Here is a 14,045-nt window from a genome sequence, read left to right as displayed (position 1 = left end):
ATATCAAAGGAATAAACATTTCTATGATGAAATTTTGGAGTAGTCATTCCTTATCTATTACTTAATTTATAAAAAAAAGATTCATATTGTTATTTATTTTATAGTAATAACATAATTTTTTGTATAACTAATTATAACGATCCTATTAAAACTAATCTATTATTAGAAATAGGTATTCTACGAATCAAATGTAACTTACGGTTATTTTTAGATGGTTATAAATAGTTATAGTGGTATTTTAGAATAATTGTGAGAAACATATGATGAATGAGTCCTATTATCTTCAAATCAGTATTAAGATGAGAAGTTGCATCAGCTGCAAGTGGCACAGCCGGAGAGATGTTTAGCTAGGGGCAAAGTGGGGCGAGCTGTTCGTGTGGGTATTTCTAGTTTTCTGGTAGCTGTTCCCAACTATTAAAGGCCTACAATTAGGTTAGAGTTTTGAAGTCTACGAAGGTTTTTTGTAAAATTATATCAAAATGATTAAGATGCAATATATTCTTCTTTTTCATTTAATCAGAAATCTAATTTAGAGGAATTGATTTTAGTTTTCCAATAAAGACCTACAATTAGGTTAGAGTTTTGAAGTCTACGAAGGTTTTTTGTAAAATTATATCAAAATGATTAAGATGCAATATATTCTTCTTTTTCATTTAATCAGAAATCTAATTTAGAGGAATTGATTTTAGTTTTCCAATCATCAACCCATTAGGTTATGCAATTCTGGTGAAGACTTATTTGTGTGCCAATGCTCGTTTTTTAAATATTTTCTGGACATAACTTTTTTTTTAATCAATTAATAGTAAATAGTATTGATCAAAATGAATGTATATAATAGACACTAAGCATCCAGGCAAGAGGAAGTCAAGTTTCCAATCAAAAGATCAAATCAAAACCAAACAATGGTTAGAAACAGATCAACCTAGGCATACCCAAGTGCCAAGAGGCCAAATGACACGGAACAACTGAAAGCAAAAACAAGCAAATTCAAAACTCAATCAAAGGAGTACAATCCAAATTTATCATAAACGACTTTGTAACTCTGAATCACCTTAAGCAGTCCCTCTAGTTCAATTGACTTGTCTTCAAACTTCCTTTTGTTCCTAAAATGTCAAAGGAAGTACACAGTAACAATCAAGCAAATTTTCTTTCCAATAGATTTAATTCCTGTGCCCTTTGCCTCCTTATGCAACCACTTCAAAGCAGCTTTTAGGGATGACATAACTTTAAAATACCCCATCCTGTGTTGAACAAGATCCCACACAATTTTAGAAAATTTACATCTAAAAAGGATATGGTCAATAGTCTTAGTATTAGTTCTGCAAAAGACACAATTCTGGTCAACTCCTTCAACAAACAATTTATTCACTCGTAAAAAATTTATCTTTAATTCTCAGTCACAATGTGAACGCATGTTTAGGCAAACTAGGACATACTCTTTTGATATAATATCAAAAGGATAAAAGATATTAACCTCCTCCTAAGATTTGATAAAAAAGACAATCACTTTTTTTATCAAAATTTCAATAACCTTTCATGAAATATACTAAAATAACACAAATCTTTCCTTATATTTTATAAAAAGATAAATTTTTTTTGGAGAAGTTAGTATTTTTTTCACAATCTTAAAAAAAATTTGTGACATTTTAAATTCTCATAAGAGATCATTGTATTTTATTCATATGAAAATGCTCCATATCCCCCCCCCCCCCTCCCCTAACCCTGACTCCTTTTAAGTCCAAATTTATGAGGTGAACGCTGTACATGCCATGAATTTTCCAAGTAAAAAGCATTAAACTAATGTTTGAAAGTATGAATTCCATACTTTAAATTTAAATTGTGCAAATTAAAACAAATATTATTACAATTTTATACTGTGTCATGTCCAAATTCATATAAATCTAAATATAAATCTCAAAATACATGCTCCAAAATGCACGACAAAAAAAATAAAATTCTCTCACATGCACTCAGCCATGAAAGTCTAAAGGCAGTAGAAATCCCGTACCAGTGTTCAAAGAACACCACTAATTACAATTAACTCAAGTAACTTCACCCAAAAAAAAAATTATAACCGGATAAAATTTTCACAAAATCCAACACAACTGATGACGCACAACTAGTATTGCTATCAACAATGAAGATCAGAAAGGCAAAAAGATGAACATTTCAATGTGCCATCGATAAACATATATATTTTACAGATTTGTTTAAGTTAACACCACCAAGCATATCGACTTCGGAAACAAAGCCCAAAACATCCAAAAGGTAGATGAAAAGTGTTTTCAACAATGGCAAGGACAACACAATTATGCAACAAGGCGCGCACAAATTAGGCTCGCACAGATTGAGAAAAAAGATAATTGTGCTTGCTATGGTCAGAATCACAAGTATTTGATGAGCAGCCATATCACCACCACTAGAATCACAAGTATTTGATGAGCATCCATATCACCACCAGTAGAATCACAATCCCTATGATTGATACAAGAAGGCAGACGCATGAGCATCCACCCTTGGTTCTTTTGTTCAAAATTGCCAGCCTCTTCTGCACACGCTGTGTTCTCACAAAAACAGAAAAGAAGATGAATTTAACAGCAGAATTTTTTCAATTCACAAAAACACAAAGATAAAAATGAGATAAAACAAGTACTACTGATCAAATAGCAACTGCACTTGTTAAACTCAAAGGTCATTGCATATTATGGTGGATACTTAATTAAAATCTGTCCCGTAGAAAATTAATGCAAATTCAAGAAGCTAACAGATTTAACCTCATTTGTTCATATTACTTTTTCCCTCTTTCCTTCTTTTCTTCATTTGCTTTTCTTAATGTCAACCAACCATTATAAATGGGGGGTGGCTATGAGCCAAGAAATTCATGAACAGTTCATGAATGGTCATTTGTGATGATGATCCAAGCCCAAAGAATAAAATATTTGGCTGATTAGCTTGCAAAATTATTTAATTTAATGAGATATTTAACTTTTATAAAATATAACTTTGGATGTGGTTTAAAAGAAAATCCAGATAGCAGCCTTCAGCTAGGGACTGTGTCACATAAATATTATGTCCTCACCAAGCAACGAGGTGCATGCTAACTAAATTAAATTAGTGATAAGAGAGTGACCTGTAGCCGTGTGTCTGTAATATCCACATGTTGGTCCAAGTTATCCTACAGCACAAGAGTGCAAAGAAATGTAAATTTATAGTACAGAAGATGAAGGACAAAATGAAGTAAATAAAAAAAAAAATAAACCAATAAACAAATAACATACAATAAGTCTAGTGTGTAGGTCAAGTTCCTCATTGACTGCCAATGCAATGTGCTTTGTACTTATAACTGTATCTTCCAACTTCTCAAGGCCTTCATCTTGCTCTGTTTACAAAGTAACAGAAAAAGGATGTATAATCTCCTTGCATAAACAAAACAAATAAATGAGTCTCATTTTGAAGAAATTACAGCAACCAACCTTTCATAATTTGTCGCTGAAGACCAACAAGTCCATAGTTGTCCAATCCAGTCGTTTTGTTCATGGCATCAGCCGGCTTTATTTCTGGTCCGAGCAAGCTGTCTCTGTTAGCAAAATTTGACATGTTCAATGTGGAAGCCATCTGGTTTACTTTTGATCTCAAATTTGAAAGCATGTCCTTTCGGCGATTTGTCTCTTTCTCCGTTCTGTGTACAATAGAACAAAAACATGTGTAAATATTTTATATAGAACATTACTCAGAACAATCATTAATTCCCATTATGAAGGAGCACGAGGTTTTTCCCCCAAGAAAAAGATAAGAGAGAATACATTAGCTCAGAAAGGGATTCAAGAAAGATGATAGAGGCCACCAGAAATCAAACAAGAAGAAAACTACACCTAGACAATCTCCTACTACCAGCAATTCTGCATCTTACATCAGATGAGATTCCTTTCAGAACCATATTGGGACAAAAAGCGGAAATATCATGAATTATAGAATTTCTAATTCTCAGAAGTATGGTATACACTCACAAACCAAGTGAGTTTGCTAATAACTGTCATATTGGACAGCCAATACATTTCCTCAACCCAAGAGGTCAATCTGGTAGGAATCACTAAAAAGTAGTTGCTCTCAGATATAATTCCTTTGTGCATGGACAAACAAAGAAAGATCTCTGATTTCTATATTCTGCTGACAGTTGAGCTGGAACTCATCCATCTTGAGGTTCTGTCCTGTGTACTCAACCTATTCCAGGCAGCAAGCAAAGAGAAGAATGAATGCCTTGGGAATGCACTACTTGAACCAACAAACATCGGAGCAAGAAATAATTGGATGCCTTTCTTTTATGATTTTCCCAGCGGACTCAATAAAGGAAAAGCCAGAAGGGGAGACAGACCATAAAACACTATCTCCTTTTCCGGGACAGGAGGGAAATGTATAGTCTCTTATGTCAGCTACTGATCTTGAAGCCCTTCTTGGCCAGGACCAATCTACCCCTTTTATTTAATCAGGAACTTTAGCACTCAAACGTAGAGCATAAGGGTGCAGTAGCAGAAAATATACACAGCAAACCACATGTTACTAGTTTATAAATTTCTCAAGATATTTTCTTCGAAACGAAACATTTTGAAGGGGAAAAAAAAAAAAAAACCTTCTCCCCAACAAATAAGAACACATACAGAAAAGAACACATTAGATAATCTTTGTTGGCAAGCTCTAGGGAGAACTTGCACAAGTCAACTCAACAAAAACCACGAATAGTTATGCAATATAACAAAAGAGCATAATTAGAAACCATAAGACTGAACATTTCCAAACAAAAAATAAAAATAAAAAGGCAAAATTTACTTCCCATTTCTTGTTTGGGGGGGGGGGGGGGGAGACACTTTTTTTGTTAAATAAAATCACCGTTGCATCTGAAAAATATAAATGGTCAAATTAGGGCTGCTGATGGAATTAGATAAAGTAACCAGTCAGCACCAAACAAAGAACAACTCCTCGCTTATAAAAACAAATCATTTGCACTTTGTCAAAAATCAGAGCCCAAGTGAAAGCCTCAGTTTTCAATGAAATAAATTGCTTTCCAAATGACCTTGTCCAAAGGAAACAAAGGAGAAGAATCTTTCAACGTGGCAAAAAAGATTTATAGAAGAAATAACAAAAGCCATCCCAACCCAATTTCTAACAAAAGACCCAAGATGAGGTCCAAAAATAAATCCTCCCTCCAACAAACATAAAGAAGAAATAGAAGAAGCATTATATAGATAAACTTCTCTATAGTCAACGAAGAGAGAATGTCAAATTTCCTGGAGCAAATAAAATAAAGGGGCAAAATACATTGGAATCTTTTCTGGGTTGGCAAAAAGACACGAGTGTCTCTTAAGGTTTCAAAAATCTCTCGAACCTTTCCTGAGGCTTGGTAAAAAGACGCAGGTGTCTCCTTCCCTATGAGATTTCAAAATTCCCCAAAAACCCTCCCTAAGATTTTATTTTTGGGACATTTATACCCCTCCATGGAGTTGTCTTTTTGCCAAATATAAAGAGACAAAGAGACGTTTGCTTCTTTTTAACAAACCTCAGGGGAGGTCCATCTGTTCTTCCCAAATCTTAGGGTAGGTCCCAATTTTTAAAACCTCAGGGAGATGCATGTCTTTTCGTCAAACAAGCAGAGCACGCACTCCACCACCCCCCCCCCCCCTCCACTACCACCACCAATCCACTCCAAATTTTTCCAGGAGCTGATAAAATAAAGGGGCAAAATACACTGGCATCTCCTCAAGTACGGCAAAAAGACACGGGCCTCTCCCAAGGTTTCAAAAATCCCTTAGACCCTTCCTGAGGCTTGGTAGAAAGATATAGGTCTCCCTGCCCTCTAAGGTTTCAAAAATCCCCAAAAACTTCCCGTAAGATCTGATTTTTGGGACACTTATACCCATCCATGGACTTATCTTTTTGCAAAATATAAAGGGACATTTGGGTCTTTTTGACAAACCTCGGAGGAGGTCCACGTCTCCTTCCCAAATCTTAAAACCTCAAGGAGGTGCACATCTTTTCATCAAACCTTAGGAGAGGTAGGTGTCTTTTGCCTTAAAAGAAATAGTAAGCACTAAACTACTATGAAGAAAAATTTTAAGAGATTAGCCTTTGACTAACATGGCAACATTTCTTCTCATCTCAAAAGAAGGGTGCAAATAGAACAACAACACATCCCGTTTCAAATATGTCCACAAAGCCTTATGTATGGCAATGTAGATAAATTTTAGAGCTAAATTACATTCAACAAATGTCATAAAACATTAAGGGCATATCTAGTCAAAGAGGCCTGTTTTAAATGCAAAATTGAGAAATCAGATGGCACTTTTTTTTAATTATATTGAAAATGGAAAATTTCTTTCCACAACTTACTTTGTCGTTAAACATTTCAATACTAAGAAAGAAAGTCCATGACTAAACTAAGATTAACAACAGTATGTACTCGTCCAATCAAGTAAGGCTCACCTTACCACCATTACAAGTATATACCTCATTTGAGGAGCTTTTGGCTACTTCTCACCCCAAATCTTCTGTATCTAGATTCTCTCACTTAAAAGGAGTTGCCAACTTCAATATCATACCTTACTCCCCAACTCGACCTTTTACACCCAATCTTGCTTCATCCTACCATTAATTCTGCATGCTCCTTTGTCATTCACACCCCAACCGCTTTATATCCCCCTTTACCTGTCATGCAATACTGAAGCCCCTAAGGAATGTGGATCGCCCAACCTTCCTCTCAGTCCTCTCTACTTCTCTCTAGCACTCACATACAACACTACCTTACCCACTCTTTCAAAGAACCCTCCACTAAACACTTGCAAAGTCAATTTCAATCATGTGGCAGAGCATCCATAAGTAAACTAGGGTAGATAACGCAAAGTCCTTGACCTAATTTCATAACTTACAGGGGCTGCTTGCCAGGAAGCCTCATCAAGAGGGATTGTAAGCTGTCCAATCTAGTTCCCAATATTGTAATCTTTCTCCGTATGGCAGATGAATAACGCTGTGTCTCTGGTCCAGAAGCAGGCAATGAACTTTCAGAAATCATGCCATTGATATCATCAGCAAGTTTTAATGCTTCATTATACTCCCTCATCCATGAATCCCCAGATGAAGCCATTTTATCTGAAAGAAGCAAGAGATGTTATTTAATATCTAATGTAAAGAAAAATACTTCCATACATTTTAGTCTCAAAATGAGTGACTCAAAATAAAATTGCAAGTCACGAGACTAAATAAAGATACAAAATTTAGAAGAATATATAAGCTTTACATATAAATTGCATTTAAATGGTTATAGTGAAAGCAATACTTCTCAGGAATTGCAATTTACAACATTAGCTATTGTAACTATTACCTCATTAGTTTAATAGATATCAAAAAACAAGCCCAAAAGTATGTAATGAACATTATTGTTCACGAAGTAACTTTAGTCTTGTTCAGATCACTACTGTGTACATAAACACATGCATGTGTGTGTATGTACACAAATCTTTTATTCTTCAATACACTTGGCTCCTCTCTCTCTCTCTCTCTCTCTCTCTCTCTCTCTATATATATATATATATATATATTGTGGATCCATATGTGTACATATACGAGAAGACATTTGTCCCAACACAAATATTTTTTTTAAATAAACAAAGAATTATCCTAAAAGAGAGGGAGAATGAATACATAAATAGGAGGACAAAGTGTCCTACACTAAAGGGGACAAACAACATGAGAAAAAACAGTGAAAAAATTTAACAAAAAATCTCTTCAGCCCCAATGAAGATTGGTCAATGAAACACCTCTGAAATCCCAAGAAAAAAACTAAAGAGATTCCAAAATCACAACACTACACCATATTTGGTCAACAAAAGTAACAAAACCCTCAAAAGATTTTTGCATTGTACTCCAACCACACCAATTCACAGCAAAGTAGTGTTTCTCTACTTGCTTTCCTCTCCTTGGATATTCTGAAGCCCTTGAAAGAAGAAAGAGAACAAATACACTCCAAAGAAAAAAGAGACACCAAATGCTCCTTGAATACTAAGGCCCCGTTTGGAACCTAAAAAACATAGGAGAAAGGAAAGGAAATGCAAAGAAAATGATTTTCTTCTCATTTTCTTTCCTTTCCCTTTCTCAAATAAAATTCTTGATACAAATGGAGCCTAAACAAATTGTTCTTCCTATGAAAAGGGCCTTCCCATGGCTAATTGATGGGAATCAGCACGTCTTACCTATCTCCTTTTCAGATGTTGTGACACGTAAACAGCCTCCCGACGTCCACATTTCCTTTGCTGATATGCTAACACATGGACGACCTCCAGATGTCCACATTAGCTCAGGATTATTTTGATAATGTTTGAAGACTTCTCAGTGTGAGAAAGACCCCAGTAGAGATGCCAAAGCAAGTCTGAGTTCAAGATCCATGTGGGCCCTACACGGTCTTGTGGGCCCCACACGAATTGGGCCTCGCTTTGACTTTTGTTTGTATTTAATTTGTAAACATGCAAGACAACTTGCTTGCATGTGTATATTAGGAAATGTGTGAGTATGTCTAGTGAGTTGGAGTGTTAGTAAGTTGTGTTTAGTATTTATCGTGTCTAGAAAGTTGGAGCATTTATTTTGTTAGTATCTTGTAAGAGAAATTAATGTGTCTAGTAAGTGGGTGCCTTTATTATTTGTGTTTCTCATGCTTGTATGGGAATTGTTAGTTGTTTAATGTCTTTGTCCCTCCATGCTAGCTAAGCTTGTTAATGCTTTGTCCCCCCATGCTAGCTATATATATCCCTTCATTGTAAGAACAAAAGCTAAGTTTGAATATTGAAATATTGAAAGGAAATTCCTTTGTTGAAGCTTGTTAAGCTTTGTCCAATCCTTATTGTGTAGTGAGAGGCTACGTCGTTCTCCTCGGAGACCAGGTGGTGAGAGATCACTATTCTATCCAGCGACTCCATCCCTATCCCACCTTCACGACTTCCCTGCATCACCCACACAGCCATCACCAAGTTACACCCCAAGGCCACCAATCCATCATTTCATTTGCTGCATACATATCCATATTTCAAAGTGTGCACGAAGAACTTCAGACAAATTCTAACTATCCTCCAATCCACACGGCCACACCAAAATACCCCCCACACGGCCACTTCCCCTCCATTACATTGCTGCGTTCGTCTCAGTGTTTTAAAGCTTGTTCCAAGGAATTTTCTGGCGTGGTCTAAGACTTGTGTTGAACAACGTCAAGTCATCGAAACAATTCTCTTAGTAATCTCAGCACCTATTTGAACCCTTATTTTATATTGTAAGCCTTTTCTGAAATTCCTTATTTAATGAGCACATTTGATCCATAAGATTACAATATTGATACTTGCTAGCTTTAAATCAATTATGGGAATATTGTTGTGCTAAACATAGAACTTTCATTCTTGAAATATTGAAACAGCATCTTTTCCGTGTTAAACTTGATTCCTTTATGAAATAACTCTTGGGATTTATTTTTGAACAGCATCATACACCTTTTCTAAAAATTCTTGAACATGTGAAATATAACATGGTTTATTGTGTTTATGTTTGAGTAATTAAATTCTTAATTTAAAGTGTTTCGAATGTATGTGCTTATGAGGGTTGAACCGTAGGACTAGGTCACCCTTCCCTATCCTAGATCACTAATGTTAGCACCAGCTCTAGTATCCCATCCACTATGTTCAAGCCTACATTTTCTGCAAATTACCTCGTACGAGAATTAGGCTCTAGAGGCCAAAATGACTTCCCCACCAGGGAAATATTTTTAGATACCAATTACCCACCGACAACACCCCCAAATTCACTTTTAAGCTTCCAAACAACCTACCAACTAGCATAGTGGTCTCTCTTACTATACTTAGCCCCCAATCATAAAAATCAATTATCAACTTTTCTAACTTCGATAAATAGAGACGGGAGTCCTAGACAAAGAGAACTCAATGAGATAGAATAAAAACAAGCATGAATTAAAGATATATGATCACTTAACATAAAGTATGCACCCCTCCAACCTCCAAACGACCTTAACAACTACAACATCCTATAAGGAAACAATGGGAGGATTACCACCTAAAGGAACATCTAAATAAGTAAGAGAACAGTCTAGAATGGCAGCCCCGCCACTCTATATTTGCTACAAACTACTTTACGTAGGAATTAGGCTCTAAAGGAACCACCATAACCACTTCCCCACTAAAGAAATGTTTTTAGATACCAAATTTACCTCCCCCACCCCTCCCGCTTACAAACAACCTACCAAGTAATAGAATGGTCCCTTATACTATCTCCAATCCCCAACCATAAAAAAAATAAAAAATAAAAAAAATCATTATTAACTTTTCTAACTTCTAGGTGAAAGAGATCAGAAACCTAAACAAAGACAATAAAAAGAGATGGAATAAAGATAAGCTTTAATTAAGGTAATCTGAGGTCCTATTGTGAAATGCACATCACTCCAACCATCCAATCTACTAGGGAACTTTTGAACTACAATCATCCCAAAAGCAAAGAATTGGAGGATTGCCACATAAAGGTAAGGAACAGTTAAATAAGTAAAAGGCCAGTCTATAATACGACACCCCACCACCATGTCACTAACGTGTAATGGGAAACAACACAAGAGTCCACATTAATACCTAAAAAAAACACAATGTTGGAGAAATTAATCCTCAACATATTTTTTTTACATAAAAAAGCTTTCCAAGATAGTCAATAAATTAAAGAAACTATCCATCCTCAAAAAAAAAAAAAAAAAAATGGTGCTGTCAACAAACTGTAAAAAACAGATGCACACATCATCTGAACTTGCCCTGATTCTCCTTAGAAGACTTCCATCAACCCCTCCACCAATCATCCAAACCCTCATAATCACAACCAAGGTAAAACAAAAAGGAGAAAATGATTTTCTTTGCCTAATGTCCTTAAATTTTCAAAACCAAGATATGGACTCACCATTGGATATGATAGAAAAATTGGCAAATGAAATAAAACCACTAATGCATTTCCTCACTTGCTAAAATCCTCTCTCTCCAACACTATATCATGAACCTTCCAACCAAAAACAATCATTGGGTTTATCCAAATCTAGCCTCAAAACCACACCTACATTTACTCACTTTATAGCATTCATTGGTTACCAAGCAAAATTGGTCACTATCCAACATGGTTTTAAATCAGCTATCTACAGTTCGGTAATATGGCAATGTCATTGCAAGCACTCTCCAAGTCGTGGTTTTACAAATCGGCCATTGCTGCTATGTAACACCTAACATAACTAGGTGTAGCAGGGAGAGGGAAAGTAGCAAATGTTACACAATGGGAAGTGTGTGTAAAAGCCATGAATTTTTTCAATCACACACAAGCTTATCTATACTAGTATATTTGCATGTTTTAAGCCCTTGACCCTTTTTTCAAAAGATTTGGCAAAAATACCACTTTTTTATTGTACTATTAATATACTTTATTGACTTCAATATTAACTACAAAGAAAAAGAATCCTTTGCTTTATTTGCATTTTTAATCTGTTTGAATATTTGATTATTTTAAATATCCAATAATCTTATAATGACTACAACGAACATGTTCTTATTTCAATTATAAAAATTGATATTATGATACCATTATATTGTTATGATAGAAATGTAATTATTCAAAATTACTCAAAAGAACTCTTCATTACATGTGTGATTTGCATGATGGAATAAGGTGGGGATAGAATAGTCATTTTATAAGGATATAATAGTTTAGAAATGAAAGATTTGAATAACACCAACTCTTGCAATATCATTTTCTTTTATTTTTGTAAACTACTATATCACTGTCATAGTTATTCCTTCCCACCTCATTTCATTTTAAGATACAAATGTAACCTTAAGATACAATTGTTTGCCTCCCACCAAATAAAAGTTGTAGATTTTCCATTGCCTGCATTATTATTAATTGAAAGTATTCTCACATGTGGAAGTTGGAACAATGCAGTTAGAAAAGAGACATGTAAGACTCCATGGACGAGCTAAAATAATAATATTTCTAATTAATGTCAAAAATACCTTTACAAATTTGTAATTCTTTATATCAAAGCAATTTCTATGGAATAACAAACTTCTAGGAAAATATCACTTTGTTGTTGTTATAGCCTATAGGCCAGTATTTTTCTCTACCTTATACCATTAGAAGCATTCTTTGTTAATTTGTTTCATATCTTGATAGTAAATTAGTGCATTTCGTATTCAAAATTGAATGCCATGTGATAATTGTAGGCCTTTCAGTCATTAGAAGTCAATTATTTCTCCACCTTAAACCATTAGAAGCATTCTTTGTTAATTTGTTTCATATCTTGATGGTAAATTAATAACCCATTAGCATTTCATATTCAACAATTAGATGCAATGCTAAAAGTGTAAGCCTTTCAATCTATTTTCCTTTGGAAAGAAAGCTGCAAGCTATCTTCCTTCCTATTGGCGTTTGCACTTTGCAGCCAGTGATACAAAACTATACATGTCCAAAGAACAGCATTTAACTTTGTTTTTTATTACTTATGCATGATTTAAATTATAATCTAGCTGTATTCATCTATCATCATGCTCTAATGATCTGATACATGCGCACTTCTATGTTACTACTAACCGATTCAACATATTTCATAATACCCCTAGTCCCTGAAAAATAATGAACAAAGGACAGTTCCCTAGACAAACAAGATGTTCTACTATGAGGATGCAGTTATGTACAAATGGCAAAACAACAGATTTAGTGCCATTGCCATCCAACACAAAATATTTCAAATTACATACTGTAAATAAATATATTAAGATAAGTTCTAACCTCCCAAAAAGGCATGTCTAAACAGAAACAAATACAGCATCTAATTTTCACTTCCTTTCTTCTATGGAACAAATACACAACTTGATCATTATCAATTTCCCCTTAACTATAGAAAACCAAAATCCAAACAAAAACTTTTGACAATCTGACTATGCATTCTCACAACAACTTAGGTCTTAGGCTTAATCCACATTTGACGTGTGTTTTTCTGCTTTGAAGACTCGAGAGTTGAAATCAATGCATTTTATGCTGTCGAAAGCAGGGAGGAAAACACAAAGTTTCATGAATCAACGCGTTATATCAAGTTGCAGACCTATTGACACAAGCAAATCCAACCCAAAACCCTTAAAATCCACCTCAATCTACAATTCGCGTTTTCGAAGAGCTTTTCTGCTTGAACATCACTGCTCAAAAACAGATAAAGAAAAACAAACCAAATTCATAAATCGACACGCAATATCATTTTTGAGACCTAGCCCAAGACCCTTAAAATTCACCCCAACGTAAAACAACACACGGCACGAAAAGCAATCTTCGATATGCAGCAAACGCCAAGTCACAATTTTCAGTAATGATATCACGTAGATGCACGAATCGGGATGAAACGTGAAAGTAAAGAGGGCAATTAAAGAAACAACTAACCTGTCTCGTTGGACGGAATCGATGATCGAAGAGGCTATTGGATCGTTGGGGTTTGATCGGGGCGTGAACTGTAACAATAAATGAATATGGTGGGAGGCGACGCACCGCGCGGCAGGGCGGCACCACTAACCGGCAGACTGTCCCGCCGCGTCGTCGTCAGGTCAGCATCAGACGGCATATCATGTAGTTAAGAAAATTTTCCTAAAATAACGACGCGACCAGCTGCTTAAAACGATGTCGTATAAGCGAAGGTGTCCTACTACGGACCAGAGTCGTGATCCAGCTCATTGCAGGAGAGCCTGCCCCATGACGCGGGTCCCTCTTTTTTACTTTTCCTTTTTGTTTTTTTTTTTTGAATAACGAAATAGCAAATCAAATTTTCTCCTAACAAAATCCAACTCAAATTTATAATTTGATTTATGTTGTGAAATGAATATTGCCTGCCCCATCTTTCTCATGTTTTCTGAATCTATTATTATTATCAGACAAATACACTTGCTTCTCTCATGGCTATATAAAGGGGACCACCTGATTGAGATGAGGAGATGAAAAAT

The 14,045-nt window shown here is 35.3% G+C and overlaps 1 protein-coding gene across 1 annotated transcript; it reads right to left on the bottom strand.

Annotated features, from left to right (window-relative positions):
• Positions 1 to 2,161: 2,161 nt before the first annotated feature.
• On the bottom strand, positions 2,162 to 13,787 carry LOC131164733 (syntaxin-51-like). The gene is made up of 6 exons (XM_058122166.1): positions 13,492 to 13,787; positions 6,918 to 7,137; positions 3,474 to 3,679; positions 3,279 to 3,379; positions 3,131 to 3,175; positions 2,162 to 2,557 (listed from the first exon to the last, which is right to left on the bottom strand). The coding sequence occupies exons 2-6, from the start codon at positions 7,130 to 7,132 to the stop codon at positions 2,426 to 2,428; spliced, it is 699 nt and encodes a 232-aa protein (XP_057978149.1). The 5' UTR covers positions 7,133 to 7,137; positions 13,492 to 13,787; the 3' UTR covers positions 2,162 to 2,425.
• Positions 13,788 to 14,045: the final 258 nt, after the last annotated feature.

The sequence above is a fragment of the Malania oleifera genome, chromosome 1, assembly GCF_029873635.1.
Source record: "Malania oleifera isolate guangnan ecotype guangnan chromosome 1, ASM2987363v1, whole genome shotgun sequence".
In the NCBI taxonomy this organism is placed as follows: Eukaryota; Viridiplantae; Streptophyta; class Magnoliopsida; order Santalales; family Ximeniaceae; genus Malania; species Malania oleifera.
This window is presented reverse-complemented; position numbering and strand designations above follow the sequence as displayed.

Coding starts and splice junctions, on each gene's coding strand:
- LOC131164733 (XM_058122166.1), bottom strand. CDS start 7,132: ATGGCTTCATCTGGGGATTCATGGATGAGGGAGTATAATGAAGCATTA. Junction 3,680..6,917: donor CTTCCTGGCAAGCAGCCCCT/GTAAGTTATGAA, acceptor TATTGTACACAG/AACGGAGAAAGAGACAAATC. Junction 3,380..3,473: donor TCAGCGACAAATTATGAAAG/GTTGGTTGCTGT, acceptor CTTTGTAAACAG/AGCAAGATGAAGGCCTTGAG.